Below are 24850 nucleotides of genomic sequence, written 5' to 3'. Positions count from 1 at the left end.
GAATCATGCGTCGAAAGAACATGTGAAATCTGCTCTGGAAAATCTATCCCTTTTCATGAAGAGTTTGATGACACGTTGTTAATCCCATACAAACAATGGACATCTTCCAAAGAAAAATTTATTGATTTGAGAACGAAAAAAGAAAAAATTGTAGTCAAACAGAAGCAGAAAGGTTTCGAAATATGTGCTAGAGAACTCGTCACGAAATTAGAGAATGATTTGGGCAAAATCTTGAACCACGAGAGAAATATTTTGCACCAATATCAGTGCATAAAAATGAAAAAAGAATCTCTTACTGAAAAAGAAGTCATGATTCACATGGACTTTTCAGAAAATTACTGCACCAAATATGGTGAAGAAATTCAGTCTTTCCATTTTGGAGGATCTCGTACACAGTTGTCATTGCACACGGTTGTTGTATACTTGAAAGGATCGACTAAATCTTATTGCACCGTTTCATCAAACTTATTTCATAATGTGCCGGCTATTTGGGCTCACTTAAAACCAGTTTTGCAGCAATTGCCAGCAGATATTGAAAATATTCATTTTTTAAGTGATGGACCTGTGACACAATATAGAAACAAGCTCATGTTTTACATTCTGGCTTCCAAAATTTCTGATTTCTGCCCTGAAATTAAGAGTTGGACGTGGAACTACCATGAGGCGGGTCACGGCAAAGGAGCACCCGATGGTGTGGGCGCCGTCTGTAAAAGAACTGCGGACAGTGTCGTGGCTTGTGGAGGTGACGTAACGAACCTTTTAGAGTTTTGCCGTGCAATTCAAAATCGTTGCCCTAACATTACTCTTTATACAATAACCAGTGAAGAGATTGAGGACACTGAGAAATTCATTTCGACTGATCAACCAAGTTTGATTGCTTTTGGTGGTACTCTTAAGGTTCATCAAGTACAAGGCAATGCGTTTTGGCCAGGAAAACTTTTCATGAAAAGTCTGAGCTGCTTCTGTAGTACTGATACATGCGAACATTATCGATTGGGCGTTGTAAAGTACTCAAAAGAAACGACATTAAGGGTGGATGATGTTTTTTCAAACAATAATTCCGAAGAATCCGAATGTGAAGATCCCCATAAAAATAATAGTCGAAATTCACCTGTGCCTATGTCCTCTTTGATTGATTCTTCCCGAAACGCAATGCACGAGCAAAATTTGGAGACGCAGCTGACTGAGTCTTTGTCCGTTAATTCGGAAAAATCAATAACGGCCCCTGTATCAATTGAAAACTCCAAAACATCTGACGAGGAAAAAACTAATGTAGAGTTAGAATTGCGAACTCGAAAACGAAAACGGAGTGAGATGAACAACTCGACAAACACCAATGATAAGAAAACGAAGAACCAAAGAAGAGAGAAAAATTTGAAGGCAAGTTTAAGCCCGAAAGAAAAACGAAAACCGAAGGGTAAAGGCAATAAGAGAGAGAAAAAGACGAACGCCAAAGAGAAGAAGAGTACTTCGGATGATTGTCGTTGTTTGATTTGTGGAGCGTTGTATAGCGAAGATATTACGGGGAATGATTGGATTCAATGCATCACTTGTCGTCGATGGGCACAATTTGACTGCATTGAAAGTGACCCTATTTCATTTCAATGTTTAAAATGCTCCTAGGTATCTAGGAATTAAGAGAAAATGTATTTAACACTACTGTTTAATGTAAAGAATAATAAATTCTTAGACTTGTCTACTCTTATATCAGTCCCCTGGACATAATCTCAGTCCTCTGTCTACTAATTTTTTCAAAACAACGATAAAATTATGAGTTTTTTTTTTATTGACTGACCAACTTAATTTGGGCTAGAAGACGTTCTACTCTTGATCTTAAGCTACTTTTTACATCCAATATGCACAAAAAATGTCATGCCGGAATAGATTACTTTTCCTTCTCTCGTTTGTAGAACTACCCATATGTACAGTGGAAATAATCGTTAAAATGATCAGTTGGCGTAGCTCGAAATATATGAAGATTTGGGAAAATAGCAAAAGAGAAAAAAGTTGTCATTTTTGGTTGTACACTGAAATTGTTTCCGCTTTCTCATAAATCCAGGCAACGAGAATTCAACTATCAAAATATATAAAATTACATTCAATACATAAATAAATGTATGAAACTGTAAAATTGCAAACAAAAAATATTCTATTAATTTAGAGTAAAAAAAATTGTTCAACGAAATTGCAATATTATCAAAAAAAAGTATGCAGAAAAAATTGGAAACAATACGTGTTATTGAAACGTGCTAGTTTTCGAAGTGAAAGCCGAAATATGCTAGTTTTCACCGTGCATATAGAAATCTGTTAGTTTTCGTGGTGAAAACCGGAACGTGTTAGTTTTCGTAGTAATATCGAACATGCTTGTTCTCGTTAGAAGTCTGAAACATGTTACTTTTCATAAGCAGCGTCGATAGTACTAAAAAAATAGCGAAATACGGTGACGTTGAAAATAATTTTTTTGTACTTCGAATATACACAACGAATTTTGTCTGTTTTCGTTTTTGAAATAAAAAAGTAAATCTATAGCCATTTTCCCTTACTGGATATGAAGTATTTTTATATGTGAGCATAGATGGTACGGTGAATATTAAAGAAAAAACTTTGTTATATTACACGACGTAAATTGTGTGATCGCACCGTAAAAGCTCCCTCGAAAAAAGGCTCATTTCTACCTGATCAAGGAAATCTCAACGAACCATCAACTCTGTTAGGCCCTGAGAGTCGATCGAAAAACGCCTTATTGTGATATCTTTATGTGACCAATACCTACCAAGTATATCTTGATCAGCCAATATAACTCTACTACCACTACAAAAAAAATTTGAATAAACAAATGTGACAGACCTAACGGGATACTGAGAGTTGATAGGTTGGTTGAGTTTGATATTGGTTCCACGTGGTCTGGTAGAGATTGATCCTAATAGAGAATATTCTTGGTAGAGTTGGTGTGGCTGATGAGGATTAACTTGATAGTTTGTTTTTTGATAGAGGTTGTTCATCGGAAGAGATTGCCACTGGTGGTGTAAAGTTTCGAGAGAGTTTGGGAATGATAGAATCCATTGTTTGGTTCCAATTATTTTAGTTGGGATTGGTTAAGAGGATGGATTAGTTGGTATATCGCAACTATGAGTACGAGAGAGATAATTCCAAATTTTGAAATCGAAATTCTTTGACACAGTTTGACCGATTAAAAAAAGGCTCTGTTAGTTGATTTTTGCCATCGTTCTGCGTAGGCTGACAGAGCTTATTTTTAATCGATCAAACTGTGTCAAAGAATTTCGATTTCGATATTTCCAAGTGAGATTACCGACTGATCCATCCTCTTAAGTAGAGATGTGCCCGATATAATTTATGTTCGATGGAATTCTTGAAGCACTACCGTTTTTGGTACACCCTGATTTATCGAATATCATATATTTTTTATTTGCGGGTAATTGATTGATGGATCGATCTGTAAGCACTATCATGGGATTTTAAATTGTTCCAATTTCATTATTCATTTAGCTTATGTTTCATTCGTGAATACCAGCTAACATGGTATTTTAACCGTTTGAGGGGTAGTGGTACATATATATGTACCACTTTTTTTCCTGGTGTTTTTTATTATTGTTGTTGTATTTTGCAATACCTTTATAGTTCTAAGTTGTTTCTAGTAACTTGAAGGTTCAAGCTATAAGATACTCATAAAAAAAGTGTATATTTGCGTATTTATAATTAGTTATACATAATTCAAACGGAAACAAATCGTTTTTTTTCGAATAAATTCAGTTGTTCTTAAACGGAGCGTCGAATTGCTTTGAAATTTTTTTCACGTATACTTCATGTCTAATACTATGATATATATTTTTTATTCAGATTTTTCGGCATGCTAGAATTTTCAAAAAAATTGTCCAAATTTTCAAAAAATGAAACTTTGAAAAAAAATGGTAAATATGTCGGATCGGTATAAATATATCGAATTATGATGTTGGAAATCTTCCCCCTCATTAAAATGATATTTTATACTATTGTTTAGTGATAACGAATACTGAAAAAACATTTGGTGCAACTTTAAGCTGCAGCCCCGATTCGAAATATTTACCAAAAAAATTACTAATTATGATTTGTTATTAAATATTCAATTTGTTATTTAAAAACTGTAATGTAGGATTCGAACTCCGGAAAACTGTTGTCAGCGCGATCTAGCGCACTCAGCGTCTTCTGAAACTAAAAACAGCGGGCGACACTATAGGCACCAAGTGGCCATCTTCGCTCCGACCTCCAACGAATAAACACGTGGCTCAACAACGACTACATTCCGATTGTTGTTCGAACGTTGTTCCGATTAATAAATAGTGTCACCAATAAAACGACAGGAACTGTTGTTATTTCGGAAACATTACAGAAACAAATTTTCCAGCGAAATTATTATTCTAAGCACTATAGGTGCGAGCAGTAGTGTATGTAAAAAATGGCTACAAATTATTTTGAAAAAAAATGGGACTAGTTTTTCTCCACGTCCACGTCGTTAGTTCTGGGTCATGCTAAAAAGAAGAAGAATATATTCACGAATATTTAGTGTTTACGACACTCAATTAATAAGTCTATGTATAATTTTATACTAATTGTAGTTATCACATTAGATCCGCCATCTTGAACTTTTGAATTGTGACACCAGAATCATAATCGGCGACCCCGAAAATGTCTCTATGCCAAATTTCTCTATACTTAATTTCGTACCAATTGAGCGAAAAAGCGTAAACTTAACCTAAAATATTCTCCATTTTGAGTCCGCCATCTTGAATTTTCTAATTATGACGCCAAAATCGTAATCACCGAACCCAAAAACCCCAAGAACATCTATGATTTTGGAAATTTGTCTAATAGTTGTGTCCCTCAAAGGGTTGAACGTTTAATTGCTTCGCTGCTTTTCTGCTATACCATATAACGTTGAGATATTCTCAACGAAAGTTTGTGCAAAACTAAAATCAATGTCAATATAGATAAATATTTTTTATTATGGCATCTTTCACTTGAAACGATTGGAAAATTTCCTTTTCGAAAATGTTTATTTTTATAGTATATAAAGTTACAAATTTTACGCACGGTTTAAAACGATCGATTCCAGCGACCAAAGAAAAACAAAGCAACCGAAGTAAAAGTGAATTTTATATTTTATGGAATGAACAAAAAAAAACGTTGTAAGATCTCAGTATAATAAATACAAATAAACGAGGACAAAATATATTACTCATTACTTTTCTTCGCGATACCGAAGACTTTTTAATATATCAAACATAAAAACGTTTCTCTCAATGAATTCATCCGTCAACAAAAGTATTTAACATCTGTTAGATCAAACAATAAGGAAAGAAGTGGTACCAAGTTGATGATTAAAACTACAAAGTAACAAAAAATATGAAATTAATATTTTGATGTTGCACATGATATTGATTCTCTTTGCTTATCTCATGCTACATTTATTATATTAGCTATGTAAACTAGCCTGAGGTGGAAACACGTTTTTCTAGATTTTTACGAATTCATGCTGATTTTTAAAGTTTGCATTGTTATAGGATGCACAGAAACTTGTGCAAAACAGTTAAAAAAAAAAGGGCTCACAATTTTTATCCAATGTTACTAAAGCAAATAAAAAATGGAAATGAATGAAACTTGATTTTTCAAAAACTATAAGGAAAAAGGAAAAATTAGAACGATGCGACTATTCTTCCATTCGTCGATCTAATTGTCGAGTTGAAAAAAAGTGCAGCAACATGTTTCAATGAACTGTTGAGCTTATCTACACGTCGTCAAAAATACGTCGAGGAGGTGATCTTGTGCGATGAGTATTCGCCTCTGTAACAGTGTTTTCCAAATCGTTGCCATCGAAGTCGTAGTAATCGTTTCTGGCGTAATGGTCATTTGCACCATATGAGCTACCATTTCCGAACGTTGTTCCAACGTAATAATCCGTGGGGTCGAAATCTCGCAGAAGTCCCGCCCTCGCTGATTCCATTGAATCGTCTCGTTTCAGCGGTCGGACTAATAAAAAGAATGAAATAGTGGAAAGGCATCCGTAAAATTATTACCGAACATTAAATATGCTAATATAAAAACATGAGACGTCATCGTACTGATGACAATAGTATACCGGATTATCATACAAATCTATGCAATGATAGACTTTTAACAACTCACTAGTATCGGTACTTTGCCGAGTAGTTCTGTAGCGAGAGCTTAGTGAGCTAAGATTATTGGATCTCTCCTGGAATTCACGTCTACGATTTAGAGAATCTTGGACTCGTTGGCGTTTTCGCCTCTCTATATGAAAATAAGAAATAAAAACTTTCACCGATTTATAGACTGCTGATTTTCAACTTCACGATAAACTATAAATCGAAAAATGTACAAACCTCTTTGTATCAATTCTTTGCCTTCGTCGACCAGATCCGTAGTAAGCTCATCGTCACCGAGAAATTGATGAAATCCAAGCGTAGAGAGTAATCTACTACCAAGACTAAAATAAGTAGCCAAGCAAAAAGCTAATATCGCCATTGGGAAGTAAACGTTAAATCCATCGGATATAATTGATATTACGTCCATGTGACCCATAACTTGGGTATAATGTGTTTCCAATATGTGTGTTTTGATAATATGTGAATCCATGTGTATCAAACCCAAAAAGTTTAAACACATCGGGGGTGTTAAGCGACACAGCATCATCCCGCTAAATATTAGGCTGTACTCGTTCGTTTGATGATGGGGCGCAAGATAATATAGATTCAGTAAGCGAATTTTTAGAACTGTCGAATAAGCGCAATAGCACAAATAGGCTATGATCAATGTTGATAATATCTGGAGAAGTGAAAAAAATTGAAAAAATCATCACCAATATTTCCATAAGTACAACATTATACACTGGTTAAACTATAAGAATAAAATCGATATGAAACATACCTCAATAGTAAAATAATCATATTTGGATTTGGCAAGATTGAGAAACTGAGCGAAGAGCGACAAGACCGGTGCTTTGTTGAAAAAAGTTACTTCGGACCATACAACTGCGACGGATAAACAACCTGCCGTGACGGCGGCTATTTTTTTAACGTAACCCTTGACAACGCATTCCCAGTACCATTCTGAAATAATCTCTTCATTGCATTAATATGTTCTACGAGATTTAAGAGGATGGATCAGTCGGTACATCGCAACTTTTAATTTCGAAAATTCCAAGTGAGGTTAGTCGACCGATCCATACTCTGATTCATACTGAAAAAAGGATTGTGTTCACCGATCATTGGATTGTACAGAAGACGAAGCGTAACTGGCCTATTGTCCGGAAACGATGGTTCGAAGCGCTTATCGTGACTAACTTGATTTTTTGCAACGTCTTCCAAATGAAATATTTTTTCAACTAGAATTGCCCACTGCGTCTCTGTTCGTTGAAGCGTTTGGAGAGCTTTGATCGTCTAAAACAAATAGAATATTTTAGAAAGATATAATATTTAAAACACATGTTCGCATGAAAAATTAAGTCACATTACAGCAGCCAATAACAACTAAAAAACTAATTTCTAACATCCTAAATTGAAGTTATAGTGAGAATGAAGAATTTCTTGATTTTCATTGAAATTGCCTCTCATGTCAATCTAACCATAGTAATCTTATATCAATAATGTTTAACCCAGACCCAGAATTAGTCCCAGAATTATGAACACAAGCCGCTTATCTCCGTACCGATATTTGTTTGTTTTTTCCTTTTTTTTTGTTTTCAAATGTAGTTTAGAAAGATACAAAAAATGTTAATGAGCTGTCTAATTTTTTCTGATTTTTTCGAAAGAAATTGAAATTTTTTTAATGACTACCGATTTCTATTTTTATAATTATAATTGTTTTTCAACTTTTGTTGAAAATGTTGTCTATGTCTTACTATTATTATTCAGAGACTAGATGTCTCCACTCGTATCGTCGATGTTTTTTTTTCTCTTAGGGCGCGTTCAGGGAGTCGCTATTTGCGCTAAAAATACAAGATATAGTAATATCATTCAATGATAACGTTAGCGTTTGTAGCGCAAATAGCGACTCCCCGAACGCACCCTTAACTACGCTTGTATTATGTTTTTAACAGTTTCTATCTGTAATCTTGAAAGTATCAACTCAATAAATTTCTCAAACAATATTTCGCGAATCCAGAGTGAGAATTGCTTTATTAAAATAACTTTAACAGGTTATGGGCCCAGTATAAGCAACGCGAAATATAGTGAAACAAAATAAATAAAAAATTCAAATTTTTTAAGTTTACCGGAATATTTCTGTGTATCCAAGCTGTGTGCGAAAAAATGGAAAGTAAACTCACAAAAATAGTGAAATTGGAAAATATAGAAAATTGGGGCATTTGGAAGTTTCAAGTGCGCTTAATTTTGAACGCGAGTAGTATCTAGGATGTAGTGACGGGTGTGGAAGAAAAACCTGTGATACCGGATGCGGAAGTTGCAGAACCGGTGCTCATCGAATACAGAAAGACACTTGCAAAATGGAACAAGGACGACGCTACAGCACAAAAGGTGATAGCGACGACGGTAGGAGAACAACCTACACTTCACATAATCAACTGTGTATCGTCAAAAGAAATGTGGGAAAAATGAACGTCCATGTATGAACAAAAATCTGTGGCAAGCATACATATGTTACAACAAAGTTGGTTCAGTACAATAAAAAAGGACTCAGATGACATAGCCACGCACATCTCGATATTGGAGGATTTGGCACATAGACTCCGGCTCATGGGTGAAATAATCTCGGACTCGATGATAATAACCAAGATTCTGATGACCTTACCCGCAAATTATAGTCATTTTATAAGTGCATGGGAGTCAGCACCAATAAAAGAATGCACCCTAGCAAACCTTACATCAAGGCTCTCACTATTGAGGAGTCAAGACAATTGTCTCGAGAGGAGAAAAATGGAAGTGCTTTTACATCAAAAGTTTAAAAAGGTAAGGAATATTACAATAATAATTCAAAAGGGAAACCGAAAAAGGGAAAGTGTTACATGTGTGGCAAGCCAGGACATTGGGCGAAAGAATGCTGGCATAAAGAAAGCGGCGGAGGAGAGAGAAAAGAAAGAAATAACAATACTTGAGGCAACGGATTAGCTGGTATGGGTTTGACAAGTGTAGCGCTCACGTTTATAACAATTGATAAGAAAAAAGAAACTGACTGGTACATGGATTCTGGTGCTAGTGATCACCTGTGTAATCAGCGAGAATGGTTTACCACATACGAAACATTTAATGAACCATTGGCAGTGTGCATTGGTGATGGAGGATGCATAGAAGCAATAGGAAGAAGTCGCATCAATGTGTTAACGTTTAACAATAAGAACTGGTGCAGAAACTACCTGGTCAATGTGTTACACATACCCAAGTTAAAATACAACCTTTTCTCAGTTGAAGTCGCTCGATAAAGGTCTACAAATGCAATCTACTAGTTCCACGTGTAAGATTCTAAAGGACAATAGTATTGTGGCAGTGGGAGAAAGGCAAGGAAAACTTTATGCAATGAAATTTGAAGCCGTTTTTCCAGAGACGTCATCAATAAATGTCAAACAACCCTGTGCAAACATAAGTTTAAAAGGCACACTAAGGGACTGGCATGAAAAGTTGGTACATCAAAATTTTCAACACGTCAAAGAAATTCTAAAACGTTTTGAAATACATGCAAAAATTGAAAAAGATAATTTTTGTGAAGCATGTACTATGGGAAAAATGCACAGACTTCCTTTTCCAAAAAGCACTTCAAGAACGAAGAAAATTGGTGAACTGAATACATGCTGATTTGTGTAGTCCTATGCCGACTCGGTCAATTGGAGGATCAAAATATTACCTTCTTCTTAAAAATGACTATTCCCACTTCAGGGTAGCTTATTTCATCAAAGAAAAGGCAGAAACAACACGGTGCATAGAGAATTTCATAAAAAAGGCAGAAAAACAATGTCCCAGGGACCTTAAAACTCTACGCACGGACAATGGACTAGAGTTCATCAATCATGAAATGGAGGTGTTAACGAATTAACATGGTATCAAACATCAGCGATCCGTCGTTTACACTCCGGAACAAAATGGGTCAGCTGAAAGAGATAATCGAACATTAATGGAAGCTGCACGAACAATTTTAAGTGCAAAAGATTTCGAACCAAGATTCTGGGCTGAGGCAGTAAACACGGTGATTAACGTCTTGAATCGGACAGGAACAAGCAGTTTGAAAGGAATAACACCATATGAATTATGGTTTGAGCGAAAACCAAAAATAGATAACCTAAGAATTTTTGGAGAAGAACTTTTCACACACATCCTAAAAGAAAAGCGAAGAAAACTCGACCCGAAAGCAAAACGAGGTTTTCTGGTTGGGTATGCTAAAGATACAAAATGGTATCGAGTATGGCATCCTGAAGACGATACAATCACCGTAGTAAGAGACGTTGTGTTCACGGGACGCACACACCAGGAACATGAAAAGAAAAATCAAATTGATGAAACTGTGATAACAGATATTTCAAGTATCAATGAAAATGAAGGAGACAATCCTGAATTAATAGAAGACAACGATGAAAATCTTGGTCACTAAGCTGTCACAGCAATGATACTGAATGGTAGGGATAAAAGAATAATAATTATGGAGTTAAGAAATCCTGATTGTTACACAGATATTTGTTAAGAATCTGCACCGACGATGGCTCTGGATCAATCAAGCATTTCAGTCGCGACTAGCAAAACGTCTATCAATAACTAGATAAGTTTAACGCATTCATTCATTCTAAGTTAAGAATCCATGACCATCATATGGGATATTAATGATTCTAATGTGACTTTGCAAACAATCTTTGTTTTGTAATAAATTTACATGTTCAAGCTTTTTCTGCATCAATTTGTAATTACATTTCGTTCATTACCGTAGTCGTTTCATCATTGAGACCGTATAATACAGTTTACATTACTTATTGATTGTTACTTCCTCCCAGAGTATAACTCAAAAAAATTAGCAATGCGGTAGAGATTATTGCATCGATAGCAAATATGGAGAAGACGGTGGTCTTGCAGCCCGTAACAGAACCGAGATAAAGTATACAAAGAGGGCCGGCGACAAGGCTTTATCATATATAAAAAGACAGGTGACACGTTCCTTATAACATTTTAAAAGTTTACAAAGTCGAGGATCTTGGATGCGTTGATTTCAATCAAGAGATCAAAAAACTTAGCAAGATGGTGTTCGTATCATAATGGTTCATCGTGGATCTGGAAACTGAGGTTCGTTTATATTAGGTCAGAATGGCATCGAATATACAAACAAATATATTCCAATGATACTTTGAAACAAACAGCCGTTTATGAAAGACTCTTCGTGTATGTATTATCGGTAATCCAAATGTGTTTGCGAGACAGAAAATGGAAAGGATAAAATCGATGAGGCTATATTGCCAATGTTTTACGAAAGTGATCTCCACCTTATATATTCCACCAGGTTAATGAGAGTTTTGAATCAAATTTCAAACATTAGACACACAAAAAAAATATCCATGTCTCAAATTGCCAAACAATGGGAAATTGTTGAATGGATCGTCAATCCGAGGCACGATGAGGCTTACAGACATGAATTACCATCTATAGGGTAACTGAGAATGGTGGCAAACATATTATTGATATGACTACACGTAATATTTCTTTTTCGCATTGTAAGATATATGATTTGTTATATGTTGTAACGAGACATTTTTACCAGAATGCTTGTCTCAACCCTTCCCAGCTTACTCCAACGAAAAATCACGGATCCATACGGCTTCGAGTGGACAGGCCGCCAGGTATGAATGTACTACCAGTTTAACCGACTTAATTTCGCCCACCTGAACCGAAAAGATCGCAAACGACACAGTGTATCTTCGTGAGACTGGGGACGGTCGGACTACTCAGCTCGAAACTGAAATACAAATAGGTAGAGGGGCCAGTCCGGGAGCCCGAAGTAACAACACGAGCGAAACAAAGAGAATTGGCCGGAACCGAAAGTGAAAGAAAGTAAAATAGCCGACACAGAGAAAAATTAAAGTTTAACAATTGATCACTTTTATTCAACAAAATTCATCCTAAAGTGCAGGCAGGTAGCTAATGGTAGGTAATTTGCGACTGGGAGAGTAAATTCCCCAATTCTCATGATGCTTCGCGGTTCCAAATGCAGGGAATCGATAGGGGGTTAGCGATTGGCCTAGCAGTCAGGCAGGAAGTTCAAACATTCATCGTGTCACGTGGTCGAAGTCGGCAACCGGCGCGAAAATAGAAAATCACCGAAGAACGAATTTTCGAAAGGTAAAAATAGGTAACGTAGGTAATCATAACATCCGCAAGTGCGACCGACCACGTGGCCCGAACTCAAAGAAAGAACGGAGGACCGGGCGGATTCCCCGTGGAAGCCATGAAACAGCGTAGAAAAATAAAGACCTTTTCATAGGTAATCGTAAATACGAGATAAAAACGAGTTGCGAGAGGTAGACTAACTCCCGACCTCGAAATAGGACGGGTTGAGAGTAGCAGGGAATATGTGCCAAATTACGAAGTTTACAGAGAAAGAGGTAATACAAAGGTTTCAAACGCAGTCGAAACCTTAGGCAGCTTACGCGAAAGATATAGAAGGCACAAATACATCCGCGAGAGGCGCCATGCGTTTACCATAATCAATTCTAAAATTGAATTTTTAGTAAGACCAATTAATATTTCGCCCACCCTCGTGTTCCATCCTCGATATAACGTAACCAACGGAAGAATACAACCTATAGTATCGCGTAATTACCCGAACTGTCGAAATGCCAGGACTGTAAAAATTTGGTAGGGGTTCGAGGAATCTTTGTGTAGGGTCTCAGGGTTAATTATAATAATCTATCTCGGAATAATCCGAGCTGATTATTCATTTTTCAATCGAAAAAAAATTATTCATCAAAAAAACCCTTAACATAGCGTCTATTATTTGATAAATTATTTTTCACCGAGTTCTTTTATCTCTCGACATAATGTCCGACTAACACACATTGAAAAGATTTTACATAGGAAAGAACTTAGTCAATAAAAAAATTCGCTCTCGCATATACCAGTTAAGAAAAAGTTTCATGCATGAAGGTACCGATTCAGTATCTCCCGTTTTTGCCTGAACCGATGATAAAGACAAAAGTGGTCTCGCTCAGTATGTAAATAAAACAACGATGTGTTGTCTGGAGTTGTTTTCCGCATCGCGATTCTCTCGCGTATACGGTATATTTAAGACACTAATTCCTTTACATTTGTACCGAACATTGACCTATATTCAGAGGTCGGCAATACTGGTAATTTTGGTACTGTTATTCATGAATATTATCAAATACTCTGATAACCGGTAATTGGCAAACTGAAATTGTCAAGTACTCCATTATTCGAGACCCAATCGAACAAAAGTCTCAAGTACTGAGGAAATTGGTAATTGGACGAGGAAAAGTCCCAAATATTCGATTATTCGATACTTGATCAAACGAAAGTCTCAAGTACTGAGGGAATTGGTAATTGGATGAGGAAAAGTCCCAAATATTCGATTATTTGGTACTTGATGAATCGAAAGTCTCAAGTACTGAGGGAATTGGTAATTGGATGAGGAAAAGTCCCAAATATTCGATTATTCGGTACTTGATGAAACAAAAGTCTCAAGTACTGAAGAAGGAATTGGTGATTGGTAAGGGAAAAGTCCCGAATATTTGATTATGCGGCACTTATTATATATATATTGATTATGCGGATATGTAGCACAGTGGCTGCTGCTACACATCCACTTTTCAAACTGAAGTGGATGAAGTGTTTGGACACTACTGCTCAAGGTAACGTTAACTCTACATTACGAGAAGCGTTTTCGAATACCAATCAGGAAAATAATGAAGACGTTTCAATGAGTACGGATGATAATGATTTTTTTGACTTTTCATGTGGGCTCGATCCGGACAATGAGACCGTTCATGCTTTCGGGGCCGATGGCGAAGAAACGGTATTTTCTCAATTTTCATCGGAGAAGAGAACCGATTTAGCGCTCTTGAATATGTATCCATCCGTAAAAAAACAGTTCCTCAAGTTCAATACGCCTTTGCCATCGTCTGCTGCTGTTGAAAGATTATTCAGCTATGCAACGATGTTCAATTTACCAAAATACAATAAATTAAGCGATGAAAACTTCGAATTGAGGGTTTTAATGAAATGTAATTCCAAAGCGAAATAATAAATGATAAAAGTAAAAAAAGGGTCGCCACCCAAAAAAAGTTTATTGTGACACAATTCTGTTGTACAACTTATACGAATAATGAAATAACTGAGCGACACGATCTGTCGGACATAAATTTAATGTACTCAATGGAAGCAAAATAAAATTATCGATTCATTCAGCTATGAAAAAATTGAGGTATGTAAAGGCGAATTGAACTTAAAGAGAAGTACAGGAATACTATAAAAAAGTAAAGCAATGCAAAATATCTGAAACAATGTGATAATAAAAAATAAAGAGATAACGACGAAAGCAATGATGATAATGTAAATGATAACAAGAAAGAGAATTGTTGAATGTATAGAGATAGACTTTAACAATGATAAATGAAATAATATTTCAACATGATTATAATGTCAATATGTAAAAATGTAAAATATGACTATTAATGAATCAATATAAGAAAGGATTTGAAAAAATGTATTGAAATTGTTCTTTCCTTGAATGAATGTCGGAACAAGAACATGGAATGAACACAACTATCTCTCTCTCCATCTCCATCTCCCTCTCTCCCTCCCATCCTCCCTCCCCCCCTTTCTCTCGTATCATCCATGTTGGTTAACATTTTCTCGTTCATACTTTCATACCCTGAAATTTCATAATTCTCTCATAGCATATTTTCTTCTGCTCCTTTGGATATTATCAAGTGCTGAATAATCAAATATTCGGGACTTTTCCCTTACCAATCGCCAATTCCTTTTTCAGTACTTGAGACTTTTGTTTCATATCAAGTACCGAATAATCGAATATTTGGGACTTTTCCTCATCCAATTACCAATTCCCTCAGTACTTGAGACTTTCGATTCATCAAGTACCGAATAATCGAATATTTGGGATTTTTCCTCGTCCAATAACCAATTCTCTCAGTACTTGAGACTTTCGTTTCATCAAGTATCGAATAATCGAATATTCGAGATTTTTTCCTGACGAATTACCAATTCTTTCAGTACTTGGGACTTTTGTTTCATCAAGTACCGAATAATCGAATATTCGGGACTTTTCTTTGATCAATTACTCATTCTCTAGTACTTGAATACTCGAGATTCATAAATACTTTTTTGCCGATCTCTGCCTATATTGTATATATAATAAACTTGATGGCCAGTCGATTTACCGAAATTGGATTAAAAGTATGATATATATATATTTTTTATTTGATTTTTCCACTCGTATACCTTCTCGGTTTTTACGCTCCCCCCCCCCCCCCCCTTGCCGCTATTCCACATTTTCCCCTTCCCATTGCGGCTGCAGCCGACTTTACTCCCCACTGTATCGCATTTGCCGAGGGCGAAGGGAAACGCAGAAAATCTTGCCGATACAGCCGGTACTTGGTTGATCTCGAGTGGCAGTGCGAGCACGCTCAAGCACTCCCACCAGAGGTGCTTAATGAGATCATGCCTACCACACGAGCGTTGAACAACTGAATTTTTTGTCATGATAAGGGATTGGTGCTATTATATTCTCTCAAAAATTATAGATTTAAAAATTAACATAACTAATCAATTAGTCCGTTGTAATTATCAATTATATAAAAAAAATATCATTATTAGTAAAAATTTGACTAGTTAACTTTTTGATTTGGCAACTTTGTTGTTGGTGGAGAGATATATCTACCTTGCCAACGGTAAACTGATGGCTTATCACTCACGTATGACTTGATACACATAACCAACAATTTATTTAAATTTGAGGTTACGTTATTATTTGTGATTACAAAAATTTTTGTTATCACAATATTTGTATAAATATGAACAAAAAACATTTTTCTATTAATTATACCGAGAAAGTATACACGCCTGTACAGTACCGATACACTAATGTAAGCACGTCACAACTAAACACGATATACGTCGGTATACATATATATAAACAGCTGATAGAGCGGTGTTGCCGATGTCGTACCGAACCTAGTATTCAATGACTCATCGGGAGCGATAATCGTAGTTAATTTACGATTTCATTCTTAAAGTTTCGGTGACCTGATATTTTTATAACGCCATTAACAAGATAAATGTTCAAGAATACGTATATGATTTAATTTTTTTTTTTTCCAGCATTTACGATCCCTTAAATTTGATGGAAAAATCACGATCCATTTACTGCCACTACGATGTCCAATTTTTAATACTTATTTTCTTGCTTAAATGTTCGGTAACCTCCCCTCAATTTTTTTTACCGTCATTTTCGAACATTTTTCTATGCTGTGTAAAAAAATCAGATTTTTCTGCAGATTTTTAAATAGTGGCCATGATCTCATTAAACAGATCCACCTCCTCTACTGTAGTACATTGCGTCAGCCAGTACACAGCTAGAGGGTCATCGCCGCACGATGAGAACCGTCCATGGGAGGCCCCCGAAGCCGTACACCGACCGCACATGCATCACAGAGAGGTATTGGCCAATGGATTTATCAAGGTGGAGTCCGAACCACCCGAAGTCACAGTAGAAAACACTTGAAAATATTTTTCAATTTTCATTGGTGTCTTGGCCGAGATTCGAACCCGGGACCCGCAGATTGCGGGCCCGAGTCCTTGTCCATTGGATCAATCGCTCTCCCCTAATTGGATTAAAAGTATTTTTATGTGATTACGAAAATCTAGTCGACAAGATAATATTATTTCATTTTGATACTTTCGTTCGTAACCGTGAGTGACTTAAAAATCCGATATTGTAAGAAATTCTCCGAATCTATAAATAGTATTAACCGATTTTCATAAAATCGAAACGACCAGCTTGTAGTTCTAAAATGAGGCCCCACTCTGACCAACACCACTGAAACATACTGATCGGTCCAACCGGGATAATACGTTAGATCAGGTACAAACATTGTCTATTGCCCACGAATTTGTACGTAAGATTTTTTACGGACAGGACCAGAAGTTTATACAAAAATGACTAAAAAATATATTCATACGAGTATCGCCTCTTTCTTACATACGGAAAAATAATGTTTTTCGGCTCAAACGGCTTCATTGATTTACGTACTTGTCTGTGTAGTCTAATAAGCGATTTTTCGGATCGCTTGTCACCACTTGTGTCTTCTGGCAGTTGTCGTCTGTTCATTCGATCCTTCAGCTCAGCTGGAACCTTTTGAAAAATCGTCTCCAAGTTGCGATGAAAAGGATGACCGTTTGTAATTCCAGCTGATACTGCTTGAAGCGACTGTAAATCAGCAAATAGTAAACGAGTGTCAGAGAAATCCAGTCATGTAGTGTTGATATTCATTGAGGTTTGGTTTCAACTTCACTGTGTAATAGGAATGAGATTTCTCTAATACTAAGATACACTAAATTGTACACATTAGGCACAACAATCAAAGGATATTTTTAAAAATCCAAAATTTTTAGGTGATTTTCAACAAACTTCAAGGAAAGTTATCGCACAGAAAATTTAAAATAAGTTCGTTGATAAATAAACCATGTAAGAATATGGGTGAATTTTTTTTCGTATCAATTGCTTTCATTGGTCACCACTAATTATATTTCGCGCCTCGTTCTCGAGATTACAATGTAGTTACCCCCGAGTCCGCTAGATGCCACAACGTTCAGAGCCTTTAAATGAAAATTTCTAGGGGGCGCCTGTCCTACAGCGCGTCCCTCATGTCTCATATTCTTTTGTTGTGCGCTAGAAGCAGCGTTGTGAGGAGCCGAGTTAGAGGAAAATTATAGAAAAAGAGTGAAAATGGTGAAGAGAAAGAGCAAGGGGATTGAGGAGATGAACAAGATCTTGTTCATTGAGTCTCAAGACTCAAGTTATTGCAGGAGTCACTGAATAGGTTGAAAGAATCGAGTGAGAAAGAAGAGAAATCGTGCGGGGACGCATCGATAGAGGGCGACGAAGAAGATGGCCGCCGGATCGATTTAGACGGTCAGAGAAATTATCATTTCGCCAACGAAGAGTCATAATGGAAAAACGATGAGTTTGCATGAGAGCCAGAACAAATCGTAAAGCTACCCTGATGAGCTTATTTCTGAGGATAAGACAGATTAGAGGGAAAGCTGATGAGCAGGCACGAGAGGCTTGACAGGTCAGACTATGGAACAGTTAAGCTCGTACAAGAGACGAGATGACTGGAGGTCCAACCGTGGCGACAAAGAAATCATGTTCAGACACGCCAAGAATAGATCGACCTAAAATTAAAATGGTTTACGAATGTGTAAATAGATATATGCATAAAAGTAGAAAGCAATAGGTTTACGCATGTACATACAGACACGAAGAGAAGCAGATAAAGATAAATTGGTTAAAAAAAAAAAAGGTTTTGTTTTTAGTAAAGCTTATTATTTTCGTTGTCCAGATTTGATAGTCGGGGATGATAAAGAAAATGTCGAACCCCAGGAGGAAATACATGTAGAGCCACAAAAAGATGAGGAAAATCTTGACATCGCAGTACTTAATGTCCTCGGTGAAGATCATCAGCATCAAAAGCATTAGACTTTGACCTCCACACCTCATTAGCAAACAGATGGAAATATTTTGTGATTCACGGAATTTCCAAAGAGGAAAAAGAGAAGCTTCTTGAGAAGTATGCGAGGAAGGAAGGTTTCGAAGCTCCGGAATTAAACCAAGAAATCCTAGCAGTTATGAGCGAATCGGGGCAAAAAAGAGATGGTTTTTTGACAGAAACGCAGCGGCTCGCTGGTTTGACGCTCATGTCCCTGGGAATGGCAATATCGTCTTTGTCAGACGAACAGGAAAGCATCGACAAATTAACATTCCTAGAGAATCTCAATGGTGCAGCCAAGTTGGTTACAGAAATTCATTTTAAGCAAAATGAGTCAAGAAAGGCATTCATTTTGCCAGGTGTGAGCAAACAGGTGAAAGAACTATTGGGAAAAACCAAGTCGGACGGGTTCCTGTTTGGCAAAGATTTGAGTGAGAAGATCAAAGAATTCAAAGTTTTGGAAAAGATTAGGCAGAAAAATTCATATATCCAGAAGGGCATTAATCGTGGTCAGGGACAATCTGGAGGTTTAAACTACAGAGACCTGCAAGGAAGAAAACCTTTCTAGAGTCATGCGGGCAATTTTCAGTCAGGCAATCAGGGCCAACCAAGATTGTCTTTCAGAGGAAGACAACCCTTCCAGCCACGAGGTCAGAACACCAGGTCCAAACCGAGGACAGGGAAATAGACAAACAAGTCGGTAGGTTAGCAGGAAGGCTAAGATGATTCAAGAAAGGCTGGAAATCTATAACGGATGATGAGTTTATTTTAAATTGTATTGACGGATACAGAATTCCATTTAGATCTAAGGTCTACCAGAAAGAAAAGCCTCGGGTGGTTATACCAAGAGGTCAAGAAAATAATTATCAGCAAGCAGTAGAGAGGTTATTGAAAAAAGGGGCAATCGAAACATGCAGGACGAGTAATGACCAGTTTATTTCGTCTTATTTTCTAATTTCAAAGAAAGATGGCACGTACAGGTTCATATTAAATTTAAAGAAACTGAATAAATTCGTGGAAACAAGACATTTTAAGATGAAGGACATACGAACAGCAGCAAAAATTATATGTCCGGGAAGTTTTATGGCTAAGATTGATTTACAAGATGCCTATTACTTGATCTCGGTCGATAAAGAGAGTAGGAGATATTTGAGATTTTTGTTCAGGGGTCAACTGTACCAATTTACATGTTTGCCCTTCGGGTTGGCAACGGCACCGCGTGAATTTACAAAGATTTTGAAACCAGTGATTCGTAGTTTGAAGGCCAGAGGCTTTACATCGGTGATTTACCTGGATGATTTGTTATGTGTAGAGGACACTTTGGAAAGATGTAAGAGAAACGTGTTCGAATCACGAGGGTTACTAGAATCCTTAGGTTTCTTAATAAATGAGAGGAAAAGCGAATTAATGCCAAGAACGAGGTGTCAATTTCTGGGATTTGTTATAGATTCAGAGAGATTTTCATTAGAGCTGCCGGAGGAAAGAAAAAACAAGCTGTGTAATATGGTCAGAAAATTCAAAGAAATCCGGGAATGTAAGATAAGAGATTTTGCCGAGCTGATAGGTAATCTCGTGGCGGCCTGTTTAGCTATAGAGTACGGATGGTTATACACAAAGATTGTAGAAAGGGAAAAGATTAAGGCCCTATTGGCGAACAATGGAAACTATAACGCAAAAATGTTAATCTCACAGTGTGTTCAATCAGATCTATCTTGGTGGGAGAGACATATCAATCGGAGTTCCAACTGAATAAAGACAGGAGATTTTGAGATAACTGTGTTCACAGATGCGTCAGATTTAGGATGGGGAGCAGTGAGAGGAAGCGCGAAGGCGTATGGTTTTTTGGTCAGGGACGCAGACTAGATGGCACATAAATTCCAAAGAATTATGTGCAGTCAAACTAGTATTGCAGAAATTGGCCAGAGATTGTGTAGATTGCCAAATTCTTTTGCGTATAGACAACACCACAGCAATTGCTTACGTGAACAAGATGGGAGGTACGAGATTCCCAAAGTACAATACGCTCGCGAGGGAGATTTGGCAATGGGCCGAGAAAAGGAATATTTTTCTTTTTGCATCTTACATACCGTCAGCAAAGAATGTAGAGGCAGATCAATTATCGCGAATCAAAAGCGTAGATACGGAATGAGAACTAGCAGATCAGGCTTTTTTGAAGATTAAATGCGTATTGGGCGAACCAGAAATAGATTTGTTTGCGGAAAACGGTAATGCGAAATGCAAGATGGCACCTGGTTTCCAGAAACAGGTGCCATGGTTATCGATGCTTTTACAATAAGCTGGTCGGATCTTGAATTCTATGCCTTTCCCCCTTTTTCTTTAATCTTACGGGGGTACTCGCAAAAATAAGAAGAGACAAAGCAGAAGGAATTCTGGTAATTCCGTATTGGCCAAATCAGCCCTAGTACACGATTTTCATGAAGATTAGTATAGGGAGACCCCTGGAATTCGGACCGGATGATCGTCGGACCGTCCATACAGACGAACGAAGCATCCGAGAGCGCGAGATTTGACATTGTTGGCGGCGAGGGTCTCCACGCGGCGTTCTTAGAAAGGCGGGTCCCGTCAGAAGCGATTGATATAATTCTGTTATCGATAACTCCATCAACAGCTAGACAGTACAAGACGGCCTTAAAGAAATGGAGAAGTTTTTGCGAGGATAAAAAATTCGATTTTCTTAGACCACAAGTGGATATGCTATTAAGTTTCTTAACTTTCCATTTCGAAAAAGGCGCGTCTTACAGTACAATAAATTGTTTGAGATCTGCCGTACTTTAATATCACAGGAAAAAATCGGAGAAGACCCGATAATTAGAAGATTTCTAAGAGGCGTATTTAAATTACGACCTTCCTTACCGAAATACTCGTCAACCTGGGATGTCGCGACTATTTTGGATTATCTGGCATCTTTGCACCCTGTAGAAAATCTATCTTTAGAAGTCCTGTCTAAAAAGACAGCTATGTTAGTAGCTTTAAGTACAGCCAGCAGGGCGCAAACAATAGCGAATATAGACATTAGAAATATAAGAAAATGTAAAGATGCGTTAGAAATACCTATAACAAGTTTATTAAAAACATCGGGGCCGGGGAAAAGACAACCCGTACTAAAGATTCCAAGATTTAGCCAGAGAGTAAATTTATGTGTAGCCACGTACGTGGAGAAATATTTGGAAAGAACAGCAAGTTACAGAGGCGACAAAAATAATCTTTTCTTAGCTATTAAGAAGCCATACGGAACAGTTGGGGCCCAGACAGTCAGTAGATGGCTCAAGAGTGTGATGAAAAGCAGCGGTATAGATACCTCTGTTTTTTCGGCCCACTCCACATGACATGCGGTGACATCAACGGCGTTCGTGAAGGGAGTCTGCCTTGATACGATAAGAAAGACCGCAGGGTGGTCTCAGAGATCCCGAATGTTCGCAAGGGTCTACCAACAGCCAATAGGGGATAAGAATTCAGTTTTTGCAAACAATGTTTTCGACTCTGTCTAGTCGCGTGGACATGCATAGGAGATAAGTTAATTTTTCGTTTTTTCTGTTTTCCATAAGTTTATTTATTTAATTTTTGGTTGGTTCAGCGAATCTCCTTGAAAACAAAGCTTTATGTTCCCACAGACTGTAGGGAGTTTTTTCTCTTCATCATCTAGCATTTGTATAATCAATAAAGATATTGACACAGATTGTTGTTGTCTCTAAACCACTACATTGTAATCTCGAGAACGAGGCTCGAAATATAATTAACTGATCGAAATTATGAGTCGCCTCGTTCGACGAGATTACAGCCCACCCAAGAAGTATAGGTATAACAATCCAACCCTTGTGTTAACAACAATCCTTCGGTACTCTCAAAAATATGAGACATGAGGGACGCGCTGTAGGACAGGAAAGGCTCTGAACGTTGTGGCGTCTAGCGAACTCGGGGGTAACTACATTGTAATCTCTTTGATCGGTTAATGATATTCTGTTGAGGGGGACTGACATTTCCTATAGAAAACATAGGTTATAGGGTTTTCAAGTTACAAATACGTGATGAAATCGGATATATGTGAATATAAGTAACCTCACATCAGGATAGGTGAACACCCACACGCGCGCGCGCACCTTGTGTGGGAACCGCACGCACATCGATGTGTGTGCGGAATCGTTGGATGAGTTTGAAACACTTTCGATGAGTGTGTGGAATGGTTAGGTGGGTCCGAAACATCTTTGTGTTTGCGCGCGCGTGTGTGTGTGTGTTTACCTCTCCTGATGTCTGCTTATAAATATTCGAATATACCCCATTTCATCACGTATTTCTAACAACTCCAAATCCTCATAACTTATGATTTTTATATAAAATGTCAGCCTCCTCCGACAAAATATCACTTATACTCCAATTTACAACTTCGTAAAAAAAACCCTGATCACTCAATACTATTCAGAAATTATGTTTAACTAATGCAAAATCGTTAAAATTTGATGTTTTTTTGCTAAAAAAATAATTTCTATGAGAAAATTTCAACGTTCCCCAACTGATTATCATCATTAGATATGTTTTCTAACTGATAGAAAAAAATAATTCTACCACCATTTTTCGGAATTGTTGCACACTTCTAAATATTTACCAAAACATGTTTACATAGTTACAGAGGCTAATTCTAAATAATTCCAAGAATACAAAGACGAGAATTAAGCAGGTGTACGAGCGCTCGCCACTCCTCATTATCGTTCGTCGTCATTCATCGATATTCAATACATTGAGGAAGCAATCAAAGAAGAGCAAGAAGAGAACGCAGAAAACGGGAACATTAAAAATCTGAAACTGTTTGGCGATGCATCCGAAAAAACTGAGCTCACGTCGTTATAAAGTGTGACAACTATTGTTGGATACTACCATGATAAACTGATCGATCTCATCGTAAAAAGTGCATACTGCCACAGCTGTACTCTAAAGAATAAACAACTAGATATTGACGAACTCGAAAAATGATATGAAATTCACGCAGAATTCTGTTCTTTAAATCACGAAGTTCAGCTGTGAAGATCGAGATGAGTTCTATAAATGTTTTTATAATCTGACGGAAAACTTGGCGTAAAATATACGGAATACATTTGCGACGGTGATTCAAAAACTTTTGCGGGTATTTTTAAGATCAATTTGGACGACGATGATTGACTTAATTGTTACAAAAAATGAGTGCATGGGGCCCGTAAAAAAAGCATGGGTTTACTCCTTCGAAATATAAAAAAAGAATGAAAGCTTGGTGGTAAGAAATGAAATGGTTATCAAATGGTATCATGATAACTGACGATTTCATTATGGTTTGATAATTAGAGGGAACGTGAATTTTGTCCAAAAGGTAAAAGAAGCTATAATAACAACGCTGGGTCATTACTGTTTAACTGGTAAAATTCCTTGGCACGATAATTATCCAGTTAGTGTGAATAGCGCAAAGTTGAATCCATGGATAAATTATAATCATTCAAGCATCCCGATTTGTTGATTAATCAAGAAGTTAAGAAATTCATTCGCCCAATTTATGCAGATCTCCCAAACGAACACTTTTAAGGTGTTCTGTCACTTGTTCAGTCGGTAAAAATCCTGTTGCACGGTTTATTCCAAGTAGCTTAATATTTGAAAGAAAATATGAGTTACATGCTATTCTCATTTTATCAGAGAACAAGGTGTAACTTTTATTTTTCTCAAAAAATCAAGGGTGTCCGAGTAAACCGTGCAACCATTTTGCAGTTATCTCTCTCGCACTCGCGCAAGTGATAGATCACCTTAATGTGATTCTTAGGCGACTACACTCAAAATTCTAATGAGTCGTTCAACACAACTCATCACTTCAAAACACCTCAATCCGGGTCGAAAAATCGTTGAAATTGCTGCCTACATTACGGCAGATACGTACAACGAAGAATTTTTAGTAATTTTGAGAGCCATGCAGTTGCTTAATTTAGCTCAGAAATGTTATAATTCTTTGTTCACTCTAAACGAATTTCTTTTGTATTCGTTAAATATGAATAAAATCATTTCAAAATTTAATACCTCTATTTCTTTTTTTCACTTCTGAAAAAAACACAAAAGAACGAGGTTTTAGAACAT

The 24850-nt window shown here is 37.0% G+C and overlaps 1 protein-coding gene across 3 annotated transcripts in view; it reads right to left on the bottom strand.

The window, feature by feature from the left end:
• Nucleotides 1-5229: 5229 nt before the first annotated feature.
• LOC122415426 (LMBR1 domain-containing protein 2 homolog) overlaps nt 5230-24850 on the bottom strand; it is a 29569-nt gene continuing 9948 nt past the window's right edge. For all 3 annotated transcript variants that reach the window (XM_043427554.1, XM_043427555.1, XM_043427556.1), the window contains 6 exons: nt 17287-17463; nt 7274-7451; nt 6940-7121; nt 6396-6837; nt 6181-6303; nt 5230-6024 (listed from right to left, as the gene is read on the bottom strand). In XM_043427554.1, coding sequence (XP_043283489.1) covers nt 5783-6024; nt 6181-6303; nt 6396-6837; nt 6940-7121; nt 7274-7451; nt 17287-17463 — 1344 coding nt within the window. In that variant the 3' untranslated portion in view covers nt 5230-5782. The remainder of the gene's footprint in view (nt 6025-6180; nt 6304-6395; nt 6838-6939; nt 7122-7273; nt 7452-17286; nt 17464-24850) is intronic.

This window comes from Venturia canescens, chromosome 8, assembly GCF_019457755.1.
Source record: "Venturia canescens isolate UGA chromosome 8, ASM1945775v1, whole genome shotgun sequence".
NCBI classification, from domain to species: domain Eukaryota; kingdom Metazoa; phylum Arthropoda; class Insecta; order Hymenoptera; family Ichneumonidae; genus Venturia; species Venturia canescens.
The sequence above is the reverse complement of the archived record's forward strand: the minus strand, read 5'-3'. Positions and strand labels throughout refer to the sequence as shown.